This window comes from Chaetura pelagica, unplaced genomic scaffold, assembly GCF_000747805.2.
Source record: "Chaetura pelagica isolate M959 unplaced genomic scaffold, ChaPel_1.0 scaffold21, whole genome shotgun sequence".
In the NCBI taxonomy this organism is placed as follows: domain Eukaryota; kingdom Metazoa; phylum Chordata; class Aves; order Apodiformes; family Apodidae; genus Chaetura; species Chaetura pelagica.
Genome location: NW_009952251.1, coordinates 1,518,753 through 1,539,894, shown reverse-complemented (window position 1 = coordinate 1,539,894; position 21,142 = coordinate 1,518,753). Strand labels below are relative to the sequence as shown.

The 21,142-nt window shown below is 38.9% G+C and overlaps 1 protein-coding gene across 1 annotated transcript in view; it reads right to left on the bottom strand.

Annotated features, from left to right (window-relative positions):
* Positions 1-21,142, bottom strand: part of ALS2 (amyotrophic lateral sclerosis 2 (juvenile)) — a 35,251-nt gene that overhangs the window by 5,683 nt on the left and 8,426 nt on the right. The window contains exons 8-27 of the mRNA XM_010007332.1: positions 20,885-21,061; positions 19,045-19,216; positions 18,487-18,667; positions 16,679-16,744; positions 13,950-14,112; positions 13,022-13,153; positions 12,660-12,788; positions 12,224-12,294; positions 11,822-11,888; positions 11,343-11,545; positions 11,139-11,204; positions 9,827-9,925; positions 9,158-9,322; positions 6,868-6,979; positions 6,512-6,589; positions 6,258-6,391; positions 2,261-2,428; positions 2,046-2,163; positions 1,626-1,783; positions 776-898 (exon numbers count right to left, since the gene is read on the bottom strand). Coding sequence (XP_010005634.1) covers positions 776-898; positions 1,626-1,783; positions 2,046-2,163; positions 2,261-2,428; positions 6,258-6,391; positions 6,512-6,589; positions 6,868-6,979; positions 9,158-9,322; positions 9,827-9,925; positions 11,139-11,204; positions 11,343-11,545; positions 11,822-11,888; positions 12,224-12,294; positions 12,660-12,788; positions 13,022-13,153; positions 13,950-14,112; positions 16,679-16,744; positions 18,487-18,667; positions 19,045-19,216; positions 20,885-21,061 — 2,582 coding nt within the window. The remainder of the gene's footprint in view (positions 1-775; positions 899-1,625; positions 1,784-2,045; positions 2,164-2,260; positions 2,429-6,257; positions 6,392-6,511; positions 6,590-6,867; positions 6,980-9,157; positions 9,323-9,826; positions 9,926-11,138; positions 11,205-11,342; positions 11,546-11,821; positions 11,889-12,223; positions 12,295-12,659; positions 12,789-13,021; positions 13,154-13,949; positions 14,113-16,678; positions 16,745-18,486; positions 18,668-19,044; positions 19,217-20,884; positions 21,062-21,142) is intronic.

Sequence of the window (21,142 nt, the reverse complement as noted above, 5' to 3'; positions counted from 1 at the left end):
GGGGGAGAGGGAAAAGGGGGGGGGGAGAGGGAGACCACAGACCACGACCACAGAATAAAATAGTTTTATGTGTTTTAAGCAGAACTCTGGCTTTCTTCCTTATATAATGTAAAAGCTGAATATTGTTCTTTATTATAGTTCAAGCTTTACCTTATTTTCATGCTTATCACAGAGCCCCCATTTCAAGCCCCCCTGCTGACAGCTCAACTTTACGTTCACAGCACAAGCTAGAAAATAGGCCAAAACACATCAAGTCACCTGACCCAGCTCCATACACTTGCACTGCAGGCTTCACGACATCAGCAGTTACTTGGCATCAAGATGTCACCCGATAGGGAAAGCTAAACTCTAAGTGCCTGGTAATACCTCCTGCACAGTCATTGGAACCTTTCTCAAAAGACTTTCCCTATTGATCCCTCTGCCTTTTTCTGACCACACCTGAGGCTGCTGTGGGCAGGAGGACATGAACTCCAGGGGGAGCTCCATGTGACTGGCTCTTTGTGTTGCCGTGGAAGTGCACTTCACCTGCAATGCCCCAGTGCTCACATGTCAAACGGTTTTCTGAAGCCCAGACCAAAGCCTTGATTTGTTTACCCACAACAGACTAAAGCAAGTTTGGGCTTAAGTAAGAATAACTGCATTTAACATGGATGAAATGCTTATTGCAACCATCACATGGAAGTTTGCTTATCAGTATCTGTCATCAGAACCGCTTACTGCTAACAGAAATAAAATTAAGCTTTCCTTAGTTCAGTTTTTTTTTTCCTTTATTTACCCCGGCTCAGGAGATTCTGATCTGGAGTCAGATTTCCCACCGCAAAACGATCGTCTTCCCATTGTCTCCGTTGACAGAAATGGAATTGTGCTGCCCTCTTCCGGAAGATCAGGAAACAGGAACCTAAGAGGCAATACACATAATAACGTTATGACTTCATTTCATGAAGTTCCTATAAATCACAGCATTAGAAGGCAAGACGAGAGGAAAGACAAGTCGGCTGCAATAATACTTGCTGAACTAAGACAGCACAGCTAACAAATGTACAGTAACATCTACCTGGAAGCAAACTCAGAAAGGCCAAGCCCTCTGATGCCAAAGATACTATTCCTACCTTGATACCGCTTCCCTGCAAACAAGGCTTCTAATGGTTAAAAATTTGGAGCACTTCTGCTTTCAGATTGGCAGGACCTGATTAAAGCTGTAACTGTTCTCAAGAATGTAAGCAAATATTTCATAGGAATATTGCTTATCCACATTGGTAAGAATTTTAGTGTAATACACTGTGAGTCCCCATCTTCGCTATTCTTTTACACCCTTTGAACACTGTATTTTCACAGCATGGATATCCAGAGACAATAAATTGGAAATCCACATTCAAGACGAGTTTCCTACAGCAATATTTTCAAGTGCAACATGGGATGTAATACACTGTGATGAAAATTTACATTTTTCCATTTTTGAAAGAATATTCCAGACTCCTTAAAAAGGTGAAGAGAATATAAGCAACCTCCAAACCAGAGAAAAGATACTAGCACCCTTGGGCTGCATAAACACTGGACAGTTTCAGCACATGAGATATCTTTAATTAATTCAGCAGTAGTTTGACTTAAGAATTAAGTCTCTTTACCTAACCAATTGGAAGATGCGTTTGAGGTAGGACTTTATCTCTCTCACAGCCTCCTGCAGTAATCGTCGATTAGCTCCTACTCCAACATAGGTCATTCTGTAGACAGCTACCAGTGTTTCCACCAGCTTGCCCAATGGATGGAGAGGAGTATCACAAGCCTGAAGTGAAAGATACTGAGCAAACTTAACATAGTAACTGAGCAGAAAATGTCTTTAAGGCAGTATCCATAAGACATACCATTATTTCAGTCTTAGTTGTGGATTTTAATTCAATTGATGAAGGAGTTCTGAACAAACATGAATTAATACAACATGGATTACAACAGTACAAATATAGACAGAATTAAGGAAAACTATTACAAAGTAAGTCTGACATCAGGCCTTACCAACAAGCTACGTGAATATTTGAGAGTCAAAATACCTTTATCAAATATTTTTTAATATTTTCATATTTATCCAGGGTGAAGGCACCAATGTGTTGTGGAATGAACTCCAAACTTTCCAGTGTCTGAGTATGTGAGCGGCTCAGTAATTCTGGGCTGCAGTTTTAAAAAGGACAACATTGTACAGATGTTTGTTAGACATACAATAGAAAAAAACCCCTCAAGCTAACAACTACATTCTCTAGGAACCAACCTGTCCTTGTGTTGCCGTCGGTTGGTGGTCAGGGCCACCGCAATGTTGTCCCAAGCCTTCCATCTGTCCCCCTGGCCTGGGCTCTCACAACCAAGCTGGTTCCAGCATTCTTCAAATACTGCCTTCCATTTCTCATCAGCAGGCACTGCCAGGATCCCAAGTTTCCGCCTAATAAAATGACCAGCTAGTCTGTTAAAATCAAACAGTAATGAAATGACACATTCAGCTATGAAAATCACCTATGGCTAATGTCCATCTCGTATCTCATACTATTTTACCAATAGCTGATACACTTAACAGTCTCACCTTTTAAAATAACCAAGTTACCCTTTTCTCTTTATCTTAGCTAACATACATTAATCCATGTAACATATTATAAAGTTACAAGATTAAAATGTTTTTAATGCATACATATAACTATTAACCTCATTACATTAGACAAGGCAGTCTCTTTCATGTAGGCTTCCAGAAAACAGGGCATACTGCACTTAACTGGCCTTATCTTTGCCACTGGTATCCATTCAGAAGGCTCAGGACACATTAATGTAGCAAAGACCTAGCAAAAAAATGTGCCAACCACCTCACTATCATGCAGTGTACAAACAGCACAGCTACACAGATAAACACAAAGAATATATTGGTTTCTGGCCCTAGGATAGTATCTACATAAGATATTGCATGACACATATGCAGGATATGCTGATAGAGAGTAAAACCAGCTCAGGCACCTTTTCACTGGCAACCAATGCTCAGGGATCCTCTACAGACAAAGAAAAACCAAGAATTGTTCTTCCTATATATATAGATACAGGTATCTCAGACATAAAATGAAATTCAGGGCTGCGACACATTTTCATAAAGAAAATGAATGCTTTAAAATTTTTTAAGAATTTAAAAATTATTTTAAATCATAAAGATTATTTCAATCAAGTGTTAGAAGTAGTCAGAACTTTCATTATTATTTTTCAGTTATTCAATTTATTTTTCCACCACATCAGAAATGAGAGCTAACAACACTGATGTTTTCCCATGCTTCCAGTTTCACAAAGCAGAAAAAAATAGGCTTTAAGCCTTTTCACAAATTAGACCAAAAGATATTCAACTTCAAGAGAGCCTGAAAAGGCTAGACAAAATCTTTATTTCATAGAATCATAGAATCTTAGGGGTTGGAAGGGACCTCAAAAGATCATCTGGTCCAACCCCCCTGCCAGAGCAGGGTCACCTAGAGTACATCACACAGGAACTCATCCAGGTGGGTTTTGAATGTCTCCAGTGAAGGAGACTCCACAACCTCCCTGGGCAGCCTGTTCCAGTGCTCTGTCACTCTCACAGTAAAAAAATTTTTTCAGATATTCACCTTGAACTTCCTATGCTCCAATTTACACCCATTACCCCTTGTCCTATCACTGGTCATCACTGAGAAAAGCCTAACTCCATCTCCCTGACACTCATCTCTTACATATTTGTAAACATTGATGAGGTCACCCCTCAGTCTCCTTTTCTCCAAGCTAAAGAGACCCAGCTCCCTCAGCCTTTCCTCATAAGGGAGATGTTCCACTCCCTTCATCATCTTTGTAGCTCTGCGCTGGACTCTTTCAAGCAGTTCCCTGTCCTTTTTGAACTGAGGGGCCCAGAACCGGACACAATACTCCAGATGCGGCCACACCAATGCAGAATAGAGGGGGAGGAGAACCTCTCTTGACCTACTAACCACACCCTTTCTAATGCACCCCAGGATGCCATTGGCCTTCTTGGCCACAAGGGCACATTGCTGGCTCATGGTCATCCTCCTGTCCACCAGGACCCCCAGGTCACTTTCACCTACACTGCTCTCCAGCAGGTCAGCCCCCAACCTGTACTGGGACATGGTGTTGTTCTTCCCCAAATGTAAAACTCTGCACTTCCCCTTGTTGAATTTCATCATGTTTCTCCCCGCCCAACTCTCCAACCTATCTAAGTCTCTCTGAATGGCAGCACAGCCTTCTGGTGTGTCAGCCACTCCTCCCAGCTTAGTGTCATCAGCAAACTTGCTGAGGGTACATTCTATACCCTCATCCAGGTCGTTGATGAAGATGTTGAACAACACCGGTCCCAGTACCGACCCCTGTGGGACTCCACTAGTCACACACCTCCAACCAGATTCTGCCCCATTGACTACAACTCTCTGACTCCTTCCTTTCAACCAGTTCCTAATCCACCTCACTTCCTGGTCACCAAACCCATACCTGATCAACTTTTCTACAAGGATGCTGTGGGAGACGGTGTCAAATGCTTTACTGAAATCAAGATAAACCACATCTACCGCTCTACCATCATCTATCCACCTAGTAATTTCCTCATAGAAGGCTATGAGGTTAGTCAAACATGATTTACCCTTGATAAAACCATGTTGACTGCTCTTGATGACCCCCATGTCCTTGATGTGCCTGGAGATAGTGACAAGAACAAGTTGTTCCATCACCTTTCCAGGGATGGAGGTGAGGCTGACCGGTCTATAGTTACCCGGGTCCTCCTTCTTGCCCTTCTTGTAGACTGGTGTGACATTTGCTATCCTCCAGTCCTCAGGCACCTCTCCTGTTGCCCATGACTTACTGAAGATGATGGAGAGTGGCCTAGCAATGACCTCCGCCAGCTCCCTCAGCACCCTTGGGTGCATTCCATCCGGACCCATCGATTTATGGGTGTCCAGATTACCCAGCTGATCCTTAACCCAATCCTCATCTACCATGTCAAACTCCTCCTCTATCTTGACTTCTTCTGGGGCTATATGAATCTGGGGCTCATGGGGAAATCCTGCAGGAGTAAAGACAGAGGCAAAGAAGGCATTCAGCACCTCTGCCTTCTTTATATCCTCTGTCACCAGGGCTCCCACCTCATTCCTCAGTGGGCCAGTATTTCCTCTAGTGCTAGTTTTGCCAGCTATGTATTTGAAAAAGCCCTTTCTATTATCCTTATCCTTATTTCACAAGCCATCTTCAGAAATACATACATACATTTATTAATAGACTCCCTACTGGGGTAAAAAAGCAGACAGCTGCTAAGGTTGCAAGTGCTCAGTCCAGCAGGGAGACCTGCTTTATTTTGCATCCTGTTGTAGGTGTCAGCTCTGTCAAATGAAATCACCAGTGAACACTTCAGGAAGCATGCTTAGAATTAAGCTAGGTCAAAATATTAGAGTTGTATTTCCCATTTTAATCTGAAATTAAATCAAAGATACTGAATCCTGTATAAAAATTACTACTATTATAAGCCAGTATATAGTGCTACCAAATACCGATTTTTTTTTAAACTATTCTTTGAATTTATATACCTTCTACTCAAAGATCTCAATTATTACTTAAATCCCCCCCCAATAATGAAGCAAATTGACCTAATGCACTTGCTATAAATAAGATTATAAAGACACTTTGCAAAATTATCTTTTCCAAGGTGTTAAAATGCTCATTCACAATCCAGCAGATTTTTCTCCTATTATCTTTTGCACTGTTTGGAAGAGGTGTGGTAACTAGCTAATTCTGTCCTATTGTACCCGCACTGGCATAGTTAAATGACACATTACATGAATTAATTTACCAACTGAGTAATTGGCAGAAAGAAGAAAGGTCTGTGATTGGCTTAAACACTTAAATGTAAATTAGTCTCTCACTATCTCAAAAGTCATTGGCAGCTGTGAACTCAGGGGCTAATTGCCAGTTCAGATATAAATAAATATATTTTCTGAGACTGCTAGAGGACAGTAGCAAGATGTTGGCTATCCTATAATTTCATGCTGTTACTTGCATGTTCAAGTAGTAGTTAAGAACAGAACATCTATGAAGATGAAGTTTTATCTTATTTCCTATGCAGGAAGGAAGAGGAATGAAAAAGGAGAAAAGTGTTTTCAAAATCTCACTGTGTCTTTGGAAAAAAATATTAATACGCCTTTGAAAAAAGACAAGTTATGTTCCAAAGTACTACTGAACCATACACAATAAATTAATTCTTATTCAACACTCACAATGCTTTAGGTTTGTCCTTCTCATTCTCATACAAACTAGGTTTGAAGTAGGTTCCTGTGATTTTTATCCCAGATCCCCATTCTCCACTGAAGAGACCTTCAATATAATCTCCATTTGGCAAGGTCAGTGTTCCCTTAAGAAGATAGTAAAAAAATTAACTGAAGTTTATCAGGAACCAAATGACAAGGAATGGTTTGTTTGGGTTTTTTTTTTAGATGCTAACAGTTGAAAAGTGACAATACCAAACACCAACCTTTCCACTCAGAGTCCAGTTATCTGAAAATTCCCCCTCATAGACTGTATCATCCTCAGAAAGCAGAATTCCAGTCCCCTATTAAGAGAATAATAAAAATCACAGTAATTGTAACAAAAGGGCAGGCTGCAGATCTAAAGATACACTGAAAAACCTGTTACTAATCCTTAGCAAATACATTTTTTTTTAAAAGTAGGTTCTGAATTAGGCCCAGGTGAAACAGGGCAGGGATTATAAAGACAGTTTTAAAAGCCAGGAAAACAGAAGGTTAGAGGAACAAAAGATTTACACAGCCTAACACACTACCACACTCAGAGGAAAAGTCACTATAGAACAGAGTCCAGTGTTCAACTCACCATCATTTTGTTAGTGCTGAAGGCTCCTTCATAATACAGTCCAAACTGAGTAACCACAACACCATTGCCTTGGCAAAGATCATCTTGCCACATTCCCATATACTTTTCTCCTCTGAAGAAAAATTAAGTAGCAAGAATGTCTAAGTACATTTATATCCTTTCTTTGGCTTTACTGCAGTATTTCACCATTACAGAAAGCAGTAGAAAATAGTTATGCAGCACTTGCTTCACATCTGTCAATCTAGTTTCACTAGCTTCATGGAAATAGCCTTTTTGATGGAAAAACTGTAATGACCTTCCTTTCACAATCCACATTATGAATTTGCTACATCCAAGCAAAGTGTTCCTAATGATTTGAAACAAGGCTGAAACCCAGTTAGGTCAAGTTCCTTTCCAAAGGAACCTGAGCAGTAGCTACAGCACATAAGAAACTGGGAAACTTACTACCAGATTTGGATCAGCTTTATCAAACATTTCAATTGCATGTGAAAAGGGATCTTTGGCTTCATCAGCAGCTACCTGATGTATTTAACAGTTACTTACGAAAGATATGAGAAGATTATTTAATTTTTTTTTTTGCCAAATAGTTTCTTTGCCTAAACTCAGATTACTCAAATTCAGAGGATAACGAATTAAGGAAATCAAGCTGTTCTACCTGGGGAATAGCAGGGAGACCTACAAATTCACGCATGACATTTTGAAAATATTAAGAGTGCAAAGCAAAATGAGTGTAAGGAAATAGATCACATCGTAAAGTTTCTGGATAATTGCATAACAAAGGTCATGCCATAAAAAAATTAGACAATTAAAGACTGATCACAACATCAGCCTCTTTCAGACTACTTGTTAGAAAACTTTTTTGTGAGTGTTTGAAACTAAGGGCAAGTCCCAAATATTTCAAAACAGAACAAGTTGAATAATACTGAAAAAGAACATGATGTTTTCACCACACAAGTAATCAAAAAAATTAACTTGCCAAGGACTTTTTTTGTTTGCTTTTAGGAGAAAACTCACAATTGATTTAATAGAACTCTGCTTATTACAGAGCATTTTCCTTCTAGTGTCCAGGAAAAATTATGGTCACAGTAAAAAGAGCAAGCCCAGTCATTAATCTAAATTCAGGGATATCTTCCATCTGATTGGGCCCATAACCTAGTAGCATGCTGGTCTGATCTGTCATGCCAGCTTCAGGGGTCTCTGCTGGGTGAATGCTTCTTGAAGAAACAGATGCAGCATACCTGGTTACCAGGATGGAAACATGATAGAGCAGAAGCTTCACTTGCTCAAATTACTGGTTTGCAGTAATGACAGTGAGTTATAAAGAGTGCAGTTAATCCTTATCGTCTGGACTGAGTAAGTGAAGGAAATTAAACCTTAGGCCACAAATGCATTTACATACCCATCCCTGAAACCACAAATACAACTACTATGAGGGTAGCTCACTCATATTTGAGTGATTCACTGTATTTACAAATTCTGGAGGTGAGAGGACCTGTAAGGAAAGCTGCATCTCTTGAGTTTGTCCAAGGTAAATAAATGGCTAAATCACGTATGTGGAGACATCCTGACATTAGAGTATAAGAGCAACCACCACCAAAGGGAAAGACAAAATGCAAAATGGACATTGGGAAATTCCCTTGAGACTTTTTACTGTTCTGTTTAAGTCAGCTTTTAGTTCAGTTAAATCAAAACCAGTTTTTGTGGGCTCTCACCACATCATCTCATTTCAGGAAAAAACAGCATTAAATTGATGAATGAAAAAGCAGAGTATATCGATTTGTGCTCAGTTTTCATTTAACACAGCCCTGTTTTTAAAACCACCACTTCACTAATCAGCCCTGAGAGAACATCTTCCCTCTACTGCACTGACAGAGTAAGTCTATGGAAAACCTCAGCACAAGTTGAAATTTATCTAGTCCTGTATATCTGATCACTGGATAACCCAGTCTTACACTCCTGAGATGAAACAATACTCCTTGTGTGACATTCTTAAAACTTTCATCAATCACACAAGAAGATACCTCGATAAGATACCATATTCATTGCTAGTTTTCAGCCTGAAGTAGGATAGGAAAGCAAGGCAGAAAACCAAAAGAAAAACAAAACACCTTGCATTTACTCCAGAAGCTGCACCAAAAAGCAGTCTCTATACCAAATTCTTTAGATCATCAACTCAGAAATCCTCATATAAGGAAAAAAAGCATGCTACAAACAGATCAAATCCTTTCCTACTCTTTTTGCAACTGTGCATCACACTAGTGGTTAAGGATTTGTGGAAATTAAGCCTTACCTTGTGATATCATCAAAAACTCCATAACCACTCTTCTTATCCATTGTCCACTGTCCAATGAACATACTGGGAGAGGAAGATGTCAGCTTCCCACTACGTAGCAGACCATGCCCATGACGCATGTTATCTTGAAAACACCCTTCATACACCTCACCAGTAGCATAGCTATCATAAGAAAGGGAATAAATAAGACTCCTGAAATCTACTTTTCTGCTGTGTTTTTTTTGTTGCTGGGTTTTTTCAGTTGGTTTCCCCCTCCACCCCAACTAACCCTCTCTTTTTTCTTCTAGGAATTACATTGCAGCCACACCTAGGAGGAACTATAGTAGAAATATATCTGGGATAAAAATGAGCCTTTAATACAAGTCCTTTGATGCTTTGCTGTTTTAAAGCCACTCGCTTTCCAACAAACTAAGCCTTTAAAGGCTGTATTTATCTCTCTGAATACAGAATCATTTATTATTGAAAGGTGGTGGCAACATCAGAATAGATATTAGTAACAGAACACCGCACCTGTATGCATTATGAGCAGAAAATAAACCAAACTATAATCATAAGTCTGAAATGTAACAAGAAAACTACATACAGCAGGGCTTGGTAAGCAGTGTGCCAGAGCATCAGCCCTGCTCTGTCCTCTGCAATGACAGCAACATCAGAGCCACACGTTACCTGTAGACTCCATGCCCACACATTTTGCCTTCCTTCCAGTACCCCACATAATGGTCATCCTTATTCAGTGCTTTGTTTGGCACTCTGTATTCACCATACCTGTCAATGCACAGAAATGGAACACAAGCAGCTATAATGCTAAAAATATTCAGTTAAAAACCAGATACCTACCACAGATGCATTCTAAAATCAGAATGCTCTATATCATTGTTAGCACATCTCCAGCTACAGCAGCTACAGATTTATTTATTTTTTTAAAGAGAAAGGAGGAATTCCAGCATCACTAGGTCAATTTAGTCAGTATGACCAAATCTCATGTGGTTTTATAGTCCGACATTATACCAACAGCTAAGGTGCATTTTAAAAAGCTGTCTGCTGCCAGACCATATTTCAATTTCCCCTTCAATTCAATACTTTGAAAATACATCTGGAAACCAACAGGACTCCTGCTATGTTTTTATCCAGCCCAGTACATACATGTCTGCTCACAAGATTCATATAAAAATGCCTTTGGAAATAAAGTTAACCTCTTAGCCTCAAAAGTGCTCTAAGCAGATTTATAGCAATGAAATCCATAGATTAATTCAAAGCTGTGTAATACATTAAGTTACTTTCAAGTGGTTTTAGTTGTTTCACCAAATAACTCGATAATGTCTAGGACTTCCATTCATCCTATTTTCAAATTCCTCTCTGCCCATTATCTTAGTCATTAGGATTGTGTAATCTTATTAATTTTGTTTTCAGCACCCAAACCCTTAAGTCCTGATTCAAGACTGTGTTGTCTCCTTCCTGAATTATTAAATCCTTGCTCTACCAGAAAAACAACAAGGAAAACATTTGAGAAGATGATTGCTACATTGTATTTTCTAGATAGATAAAAAATACTAGAACTTCTGAAAAAATATTGCAACACAAAAAGTTAGTAGTTACCTATGCAGCAGAAAGTTTACTGCACACTTTTTCAATTGGCTTCCTCTGCTTAGGAGTTTACACTCACCCACCTATTCTTTCTTCTCTGCTGTTTTACCATTTCCTTCCACCATCCTACAGCTGATGACTCCAATTAGTTTCAACTTTTATGAAAGAGCAAGTTTTTAATCATGCAGCTGTCTGTTGTGAAGACAACTAGTGTACCTCTAGATAAATGACACTGTATCTATATATCAACATACAGATGCATCCTGTTAACATACATAATCCTGAGTCAGTAGGATTTACTGCAAGACCTTTAATTAAAAGGCTTCTGTTATTATCTCCTAAAACAACAGGTAGTTCTTGCCCTGTAGCTCCACAAGCAGTGAGAGGATCTTACCCATCCTCCAGCCCAGTCCGGAAAGTCCCAGAGTACATCCTTCCATCTGCCCACTTTAGGATTCCTCTGGAAAAAATAAAGTCACACACGTGTGTAAGAATCAGTTCACACTTCCCAAACAGCTTCTGTGAGCGACCCTTATTGACTTACTGATATAGCAATTACTTCATTTTGTGTTTAACTGTTACATTCAAATGCTTTTACCTGCCATGGGGTTTTCCTGAAAGCCACCTCCCATCATAAACAGCATCCTTAAATCGAGGGTCCTTATAGAAGGTGTATCTGGCACTGCGAGAAATAGGAGGTTCCTGTCTTTGCACATTCCCACTAGCTCCATATAGAATCCAGTCAGAAGTCCCTTTCAGGGCCTGATCCACTGCTTGGCTTATTGCCCTCAGCCACTTGGTCTGCAACAGAGAATGTTTCATCACAGAATTTAGCTAACATCTGTCTGTGCACTGAACCTCACCTTTAGAGCAGCTGCAATCATCTCCTTTCTCGGTACCATGCTGTAAACTGGAGTACTGCTACAGTCAGTCCCAGTGTACAGTCAACCTGCATACCAAGTTGTAGGAATACTTCATTCTTGGAAAACACTTAGGTGACACTTCTCCCCATTTGATTTAATGAAATAAAATACCTCCACATCAATGAAGTCATGCACATTTTGTATATCTGCCTACCTTTTCCTGTGGCGTTGAAGAAACAAGAACAAACTGTTCTTCTGGTGTTGTGATCTTCAACCCATTCCTATGTGTGGGGGAAGGGAAGTATTTTAATCTAGTGAAATTTTATCCTGAAAAAGGCAAAGTTCCTTAGAGCATGAATTTTGTATCCTCCCTCCTCAACCCCAGCTAGCATTCACTTTAATATAAGTCAGCAGTGAAAAGAAGCAGCAAAGACTATGTGCTTTCCTCAATTACCTTATTCATTCTGACATTTATACAACTGTCCTCTGAAACAAGAGGGCAGACCCCATCACATCCAGCCTGTTCTGCTCCTAGTTTACGACAATTGATTACAAAACACTGACTCTCCCTCCCAAGGTATCTGACTATTTCAGCATTGCAGGTGAGAATACTCACACATTACTAGCTTCTTCTGAAAGAGCTTCTACCCACAATGTGGACAAGGGAAAAATGTGGTGTGTTGAGAACTGCAGGCAAAGAGAAGAAGGGAAACTTCAGAGTACTGATTCACTACCCCTGCCCCATGCTTTTTCTGAACAGGTTTTTGCTTTTCTTTGAGAACTAGGGAAAACAGAGCATTACAGGTTTCTTAGATGCACCTTGCTCCAAGAAGCAGCCAACAGAGAGCATGCCAGCATTGGGGCAAAAGCAATAAAACATTTTAAAAAGTACACAATTTCAAATTTATTTGTAAATGTGCAAAATTATCACTTTTAAATGTTCAAGCAACACTGAAGTGAACAGTACAAAATCTTATATTCATAACATGAAAGAAGTCTCATGTTGTTTGAAACAGAATAAAGGTTTTGTTCCCAGATTAAAGCTGGCTTACCTGAGCATGGACCAGAGCATCATTAAAGAGGATGAACCAGTTCACAGAGAACCTTCCAGCATGCTGTAGGGACAGCCCCCGGTTGCTGCTTTCACAGATTAAACGACGCTCCGGCTTCCGCAAGGAATCCTACAGGTAGGGTCCAAAACAAAATGACAGAAGCTTACTTCTCACTGATGATGACTTCAGGTCAGCACTGTCTTTCATACTAGAGGCCCAACCTTTCTGAAGTAAGAATACTACAGCAACACAAATTAGGAAAATAGCAAGTGCAGCTGGGGACAGCAGCATCAGTAGTAGACACAGGGTATACTAACAACAAGAGATTCAAGCTGCTCATGGACTGACAATTGACATAATACCGTCATTTTCCCAGGAAAGGTCTTCCAGAAGCCAAGTGTGTATTCAGCTTCTTTCCTTTTCCTGCTAAGATGGACAGCAAGGCTCTCATAACAAGAACTAGAATCTTGTAACTTCTGGTATTCTGGAGATGCCTACAGGACACAAGGTAAGACAGACCTGAGAGTGTTTCTGAACACCTGTGCCAACAACACTAACCAAGCTGCAATACAACTGCTTATTAGATCAACACCAAATGTATGACAGTTGATCTGGTAAATAAAATAACAGTGGGGGCTAAGTTATTTTCTTGGTCACATATTCTGCTGGTGAACTGGGAGTTTTTAAAAATCACAGAAGTTTCATCATTGTTAAGAGAATGTTAAGAATAATTAATATACAATTACATGGTCTACCTTTTTGCAGCTTAACAAGCTGTAATAGAAGTAGGGCTAATAACTGCATGAGTAATGCTTTAAGTTACTGTAATGGGATAAACATACATGTAGTTACTGTTCCCATTTAATCATCTTTTATTTCAAAAGAATGCAATTATACACATCTAAATAGGTGGTGAAAGTCTACGTAACATATATGTAGTATTTTTAGTAGAGTATTACAGCCAAGGACAGCTATAGTAATGATGCCAGAAGGAACTAAAAAACAACAGGCAAATATCAAAAGAATATAATTTTAATTAAGCACTCAGGCACACAAACAAGTTATGGCAGAGTAGCAAGTTTCTCTACCTGTCATGTAATCTGTACAGGTGTGGTGTAAAATTGCACAAATACATGTGCATGATCTTCCCTGCAGTAAATATAAGCCTGAAGTAGCTTCTCTGAGGACTAAGCTATTTCTAATTACCTGGCATTTGCTTCAAAATGTTACTTCCGAGATGTAAGCTTCATGTGTATTTTTAATCTGATATAGGTAACAAAGCCAGCTTACCACTTCAAAACACGTGGCAAGCTTTAGCAAAGTTCTTGCATAATTATGAAGTCGTCCAAATGGCATGAAAAACAGAGCATTCAGAACTTCCACTAGCTGGAGGTTTTCCTCATTCTTCTCAGACAGTTTCTGTAACAGCTCCTGGTTTTTACTCAAGAAGTCTCTAAACAACAGGACCATTGGAGAACAAAGGGAGGAGAGAAGAAAAAAAACACAACAGTAAGACATCAGTGATGTTTTCATAAATGAACTCAGAATGCCCCTTTTTGGTTTATGGTAAACTAATAAAAATTTTAAAGGCAAATACATGCTCTTTATTAATCTATTCCCAATTTAGTTTAAGTACATACAGCAGTATAGACATCTAACTCCCTAACAACAGCAACACAGGACTTTTTTGACTTCTACTCTCATATGCTCAGTCATTAATCTGCCTGAAGAAAGCTGACTAAGTTGCCCAGCTTGGGGAGTGACTAATTGCCTTTTCCTCTTAATACTTCATTAGTAAGAGAGCTAACAGGTGGAATGACTTCCCCATGTCTGGTACAGCAGTAAGTTTCTAACACTGTCGATTCATTCCAGAAGGCGTGAAATTAATTTTAAACTTTGCTCCAGTGCAATTCCCTAAATATATCCAAATAATCTCTTGCCCACCCCTGCTGTTCAAGGCAACTGACCAGTTTTTCCCCTAACTAGAAAAATTACATCCTACCTCAAAGAAAGGCAGGAAATCTGTTCAATCCTCAGTCTGATTTCCAAGAGGGAGAACTAATCTAGTTCAGAGAAGAAGAGGGAAATGATTCTGAAGACAATGCATTAGCACACAAAACCAGGATTTCTTCATTAAAAGGAAAAGAAACCTACTTTTCCCTCTCCTTCACCATACCTGTGTGCACACATGTGCTAGCAAGTATGACACATCTCCGTTAAAATACATCCAGCTAGGAAGCATTTAAACCACAAGCTGCAAGAATCAGGTGAGGCTGAGAAAGCAGGCCCCAGGGACAGCAAAACAGATCAGAGATTTGCACAGCAGGGTCCCCAAGAATTCTACATGATTAGCAAGATGCCATTTCACACATCAAAATAACATACCTTGTCTAGGTCTGCAAATGATACTTAAGAACACTCTTGTACAACAAGCCTTAGGAACAAAACTCTTCTTTAGAGAGAAGACCATATTTCATGATCTTAACTTTAACCATGTGAATGGCTTGCATTTTAAGTGCTTTGAGATCCTCCCATGGAGGTCTCTGCAGAGAAGTGTCAAATAATAAGATTCATAACACCTCATCCACATTTTCAGAGGAAATGCTCAAAAGCTTGCTATCAATTGAGACTTCAATCAAAGACAGCACTTTTTACACAGTTGGGACTACTTCTCATACATTCATATTGCAGAATACCTATAAAAGACAGGCTGACAACAACTGATTTAAGACAGTACCTGTCAGGGAAGGGGCAATGGGGACATTGATCCTTATCAATAAAGTTATCCTTGACTTCCCTTTGCAAGTACCAGGGCAAAACTTGTGACATCTCCTCCCTGAAGTTTCAGAACCTGAAAAAGTGTTATTCACCTAATGAGGTCCTGGCTGCAGTAGAAGCCTGACAGTGACAACTAACATTAAAAAATTCTGTAAGAGTAATTTCAGCATCCAGAACTGGATGCTGAAATTATCCAGAATATTACTATGCAGAAAAATAAGTGAGCTTATACTTGAGCTAAGATTTTCTGCAAGTCATCCTAAAAATCTTGACCAATGCAGAAAGATTCTCAGTGCCTTTGTGCATTGTGATTTTTTATTTAGTCCCTGGCACTGGACCTCCAATGCAGAAGATTCTTTGCATTAGGTACCTGGTGTTTCAGACTACCAATGACACAATTTACACTACATTCAAAGTGCTCCATAAACAGATGTGACAGAACTACTCCCAGGTGACAAGATTTCAGAAGGAAGGAAAGCTGGCAGTTCCTGAGATGAATTAAATACCCTAACTGCAGTAACTTCTTCATGGCACCAGAGTAAAAGATAGTGAGTGCATCATTAGTTTCTAGACAAAAAAATACTAATGAACTGAGAAAAAAAGCTTTCCTTTGTAATCTATAAATTTCAAATATGCTGTCTCAGGCCTTAAGGTACAATTCCTTCCTCACATTTAAGAGCATCTATGCATGAAACAGAGAAAAGCAATCTTGAGAGGCAGGGAAGATATAGGTGCAATGTTGTTAATTTTTTTGCATTATTGTAAAGTGGTTTCATAAAAATAGAACTCAAACAAAACTGAATCCACATAATCTACCCTAACTAATTCTTAAAGAAAAGTTTCCTGTTCTAGTGTTTTCTTGGCAGCAACATTTGAAAGAATAAAATACTAACAAACACTGAATAGATGATGAAAATTTAACCTCTAAACTATGCCTTCAAATAATAATTTATCTGAAATCTGTTTATGTTTCTTTCAAGAAATTTACAGCAATTTATACTTTTTTTCCTCCTTTCTCCACCTTCAAGGTAAAATAACAGAACTAATTCAGCAACATTTTAATGTACATTTTCATCACAGTTGAGAGGAAGTCACTTCATCTGTTGGAAAATGAATCTGTACTCAAGCAAGTTACAATCAAGTCTTTGCATGCTCATTACTACATACAAACACACAATTTTTTAAGTACAGTTCTTCACTAGTTGATCACAAACTCAAAAAAATAGTAAAGGTTTGCTTACATTGCTGGCTTTGCAAGGAGCATAAATCCTCCCATTACAAGGAAGTTTGTTACTGAAGTACAATACCTGAAATGGGGAAAATGAGCTTCTGTTACAAAGAACATCCCTGAAAACGGCAACTGTTGTGTTTTCCAACAGTTTACCAGTGAGATTTATAGTATCTATTGCTATATGAGTAAATTAAGTACTTAAGTCTTAAACAGTCAACGTTATCAGAACACCTTCGACATGGAATACAGAACATGCATTATTATCCACATTACTGATGCCATTAGCACAATGCAGAGGGTTTACTTTGCAAACAAAACTTGAATTTTTTTTCTTTCTTCTAAATTGGGGCATGTACAGAATAGGCCACGTGTTTCAACAGTTTAATACTGCTAGCTTCTCATTATATTCCAGATGTAAACTTTGAGATGGGAATTTCTCTTCTCCTGCTATTCAACATTCTACCTCTCTCTTCTCCCTTACTAAAAAAAGAAAACCACTTTTAAAAACCACCTTTCTCTGAAGGAAGAGGTCTCTCCTTAGCCCAAATAACAGATAATACTTATGTTGCCTGATGGATCCTTGGAAGATACTCAAGACACTATGCTGAGGACCACGCATAGGTTTTGATGCCATACACAGAAAAACATGTAAAGTATTAAAAGCAAAGGGGGAGAGCAGAAGACAGGCACTAACAGGAACAAAAATTAGGTACCTCAGTCTTTGACAGGGAGTAAGAGGAAATTAAGAAACCATTCCAATAAAAGTAATGAGAACCAATTATGGAAAACCAGACTACAAGAAAAACTGAGGTTAAATATTCAGCTAAGTAAGAAAGGGAGAAAATGCATATTTACAATTATGAACAACTCATTTGATAAGTGCAGAAGCTTCTTTTAGGGTCATATGGCATTAGTTTATCACTGACCCAGCAAAAGTTATTACTTTTGTGCTTAGAAAAAAGTGAAACTAACTGCACATTCAAAACCCTACTGCATAACAACTGAAGTCGATGATCTTGAAATTTTGTTCCCTTAGAGATTATCAGATGTCTGATAACCAAGACTACATTAAGAATGGACATTTTCAGACTCCCCTCCAACAAGCCAGTATTTTTCACAGAAGCCTGTAGATATTACATATGATGAGACTTCTGCCATATTTGGGTGAAACTATCCAGCAACTACAAAAAGTTATTAAGGAGAAAGACAGCAAACACCATGACTGCATAGACCTAACTCTCCCAAAAGCTTTAAGCATATAAAAATAATGGCCAGGATAATTCTGTCTTAACTCCGAGCACTAAAGCAACTCTGTCTCTTGGGTCAAAGCTGTAATGCTCACGACCTAGCAGATATAAGGACCTAAGAATCACTCTTCTAGAAGACAATTATTAGTGAATGACTACTGAAGAGGCATTCTGGAATGACAACTAACCCCCAAAAGCAGCTTTACTTAGTAGCCTAGCTACTGTAACTCCATTATATTATATTACAAGATGCTCACTATTAAGTAATGAATGTCATTTTTTAGCAAGTATATATGCAGCAACCAAGGAGGAGTTTGTAAGTAAAGCTTTACATTAGGAAAGCTGAAGCTGTCCAGTGTGCTCCACTGGCAAAGATTTTGAAATATACATCTCACTACAAAATCTATTATTTTGTGTAAAACTTTCCATACATTTTAAATTTAAGAAACACAATTTGTACAACAGTTACTTATGTAGCTTTCCTTACGATCTACTTCCCCCTCACTTGGGGCTTGTCGTGGTCAGTAGATTAAGCCTGCAGACTCAAGATGAGAGGGAATTAGATACTTGCTCGGTGTAACTATCCAAAAAGAGACTGGAATGCTTCAGGATGGCCAAGCTCCTGGCTTCTTTTACTCCATGAAGAAAGCTACTTAAAGAAGCTCCATGTTGACCAATGAGATAGCACAGCTTGCTGAACCTGCTTGCCATTTCCTGCAACAACTGGATTGCATTTGCATTGCCCAAATTATCTGTAACAAACCAGAAAGCAATTTAGCTTACCTTAAGAAATAGCAAAATGTATTAATAAAGAGAATTACCAGAAGGTGCTATTTAGGTGTTTTATTGGCAATTTCACCTCATGGCTACCTTATCCAGAATTAGGGATTGAACAATTTCAGACTAGATAAAGCTCAAAGTTATTTCAGGTGAAACAGTCAGGAAGAGTGCAAACACTAACAACATAACACAGTTGTCAAAATGCAGATATATTTCACCAGTTCATCTGAACAGGGCAGAGGAGTGAGACTTCATCTTCATCTTCAAACTATTTAATTAGTTTTAAATTTTGCATAAAGAAATTTGTTGTAGAACTTAGGGGAAATAAAAGATTAAAACAAGTTCTTACCTAAACCCAAAAGAGGTCTAAGAATCTGAGATTTTATTTCACTCAGTTTGAAATAAAACCTTCTCTCAGTAGAAGACAACTCATGCAAACTGGCAATATATCCCATTACATTTTTGTCTACTAAGACCAAGCAGTTGTCACCACCAGCTATCACATTGCTTATGTACCCTATCTGAAAGATAAAGAGAGAAAAAAACAGCAGCTTTACCATTTTTCTGTTTAAACTTCAATTTAAAAATAGGATGATGCAGAATAAAGCACATCTTTAGGAGCACCAAGTGACAGTAAGTATTAATTACCTACAGGTCATTAAACACTGCTTAATACAAGAATGATAAAACTAGAACAAACATTTAAATTCACTGCTGTTCATTTTTCTGTTACTGACGGAGTGTAAAAATGAAGAAACAGACCATCTTTTAAGGTGACTCATACAATCATTTCATATTTAATAGACAGTGACCTTAAGTTCAGTCACTTTAGAACCACAATATACTTCATACTTAAATCAACAATGTTGATATTAAATATTATAATTACATCAGCTATTTCTCCTATTAATTAGGAACAAGGCTTTAATATTATGACTGTGCTTTGAACTGCAGTTCTCTCTGGACCTGAGAGTTGTTAGTTTATTGCTATGTGTAGTAATATTACAGTATCAATAAACAGCAGCAATACTAATAACTACACTAACACCAGGAGTGGTATTAGCGTAGGTATTAGTATTTGCTTTCCACAGTAGTTGGAAGCAAAATTCTTTTCAACCATCAGCACAAGTGCCACTGATGCATTGTGGCTCCTCACTAACTCTGGTTCACATGCAATACCATATAGTAACTCAGTGTTTGAGCTCTACTCTTACTTTGTTGTTAAACAGATGATTCCTTAGAAACATTGAGCCAGAGTTGTTCAACAAGCAACGAACAGGCTAGTTCTAATATACTAGAGCCTAAAAGTCATCCTACAAGATAAGAGAAGGGAATGGCTAGCAACAATGTTACAGAAGCCTGTTCCAAGTGTGTGTGTGTCTCTCTGTGCACATGCATGCACAGACATGCATGTGCAAATGCACAGATCCAGTGTCTAAATCCCTGTCCCCTCTCCAGCTGCTATTCTGGTCTAAGTAGCAACGAGACCCAGAAGAGCTGAGACACAGAGCTGCTTTCTACCCTCGCCATCTCCTTTTTTGTTACCTTAAACTCAGGTTGGTCTGAAATCACAAAACTTGGAAGAGGACATGCAGCCAACTTCAAGGCAGATATGCAATTGAGCCTGATGAAGAAAATTGTGCAGAGGCAATTCCTCTCTCCCATAAACATGCAAATGCACACTTTGATGCCTTTGCTCAGCTCCCTCCTTTACACCCATAAGAAAAAGGAGGGGGAGGGAAGGAGATGGTGCAGAACTCGGGAACCTTCTGCCCACTCACCAAGAAGATGCATAGGAAGTGGAACAAAACAGAGAAAGCAGTGTCCCTAAATCGCTTCGGAAACACAGGAAAATGAAGAGCAATAGCAGCCAAGAATAAATACATTAAGACTGTGGTAAAAGCAGAGCACAACTTGAGGGTGCACTTCTGCAACACACACACGTAGAAGGAAATGGATCAGGCACACTGGAAACACCTTCTTGTCCCTCAAACAGAAGGAAAGACGAAGAAACAGGCAAAGAGAAGAGAACACCACTCACTAATTAGGCCTTCTCTCTGCCTTCCATAAGCTGTGCTCCTGATTTGACTGCTAGGAACCAGTTACTTAACACCATCAAAGCTAGTTGAACAGCTATTTCTAAAAAGCATCAGTATGACTTGCACTAATGTAAAACAAACACCACTCACCTCTCTACAGGACAGTAAACGTACTGGACTCTTAGTATAGCTATTTTCATATGAATTTTTTTCTGATGTGGTCTCCTGGCCACTGTAATATAGTCCAGGTTGGAAGTCTTGCTCATCTGCTAAGAAGAGGGAATAATCTAGTCCTGCTGCTGTACTCCAAACACCATCACCACATACCTGAAATTCACAAGGAAGGAGGAGACCTTAGAAATGATCACCTGAAGCTGGAAGGAGAGGACAGTACTTAACTCTTCTCAC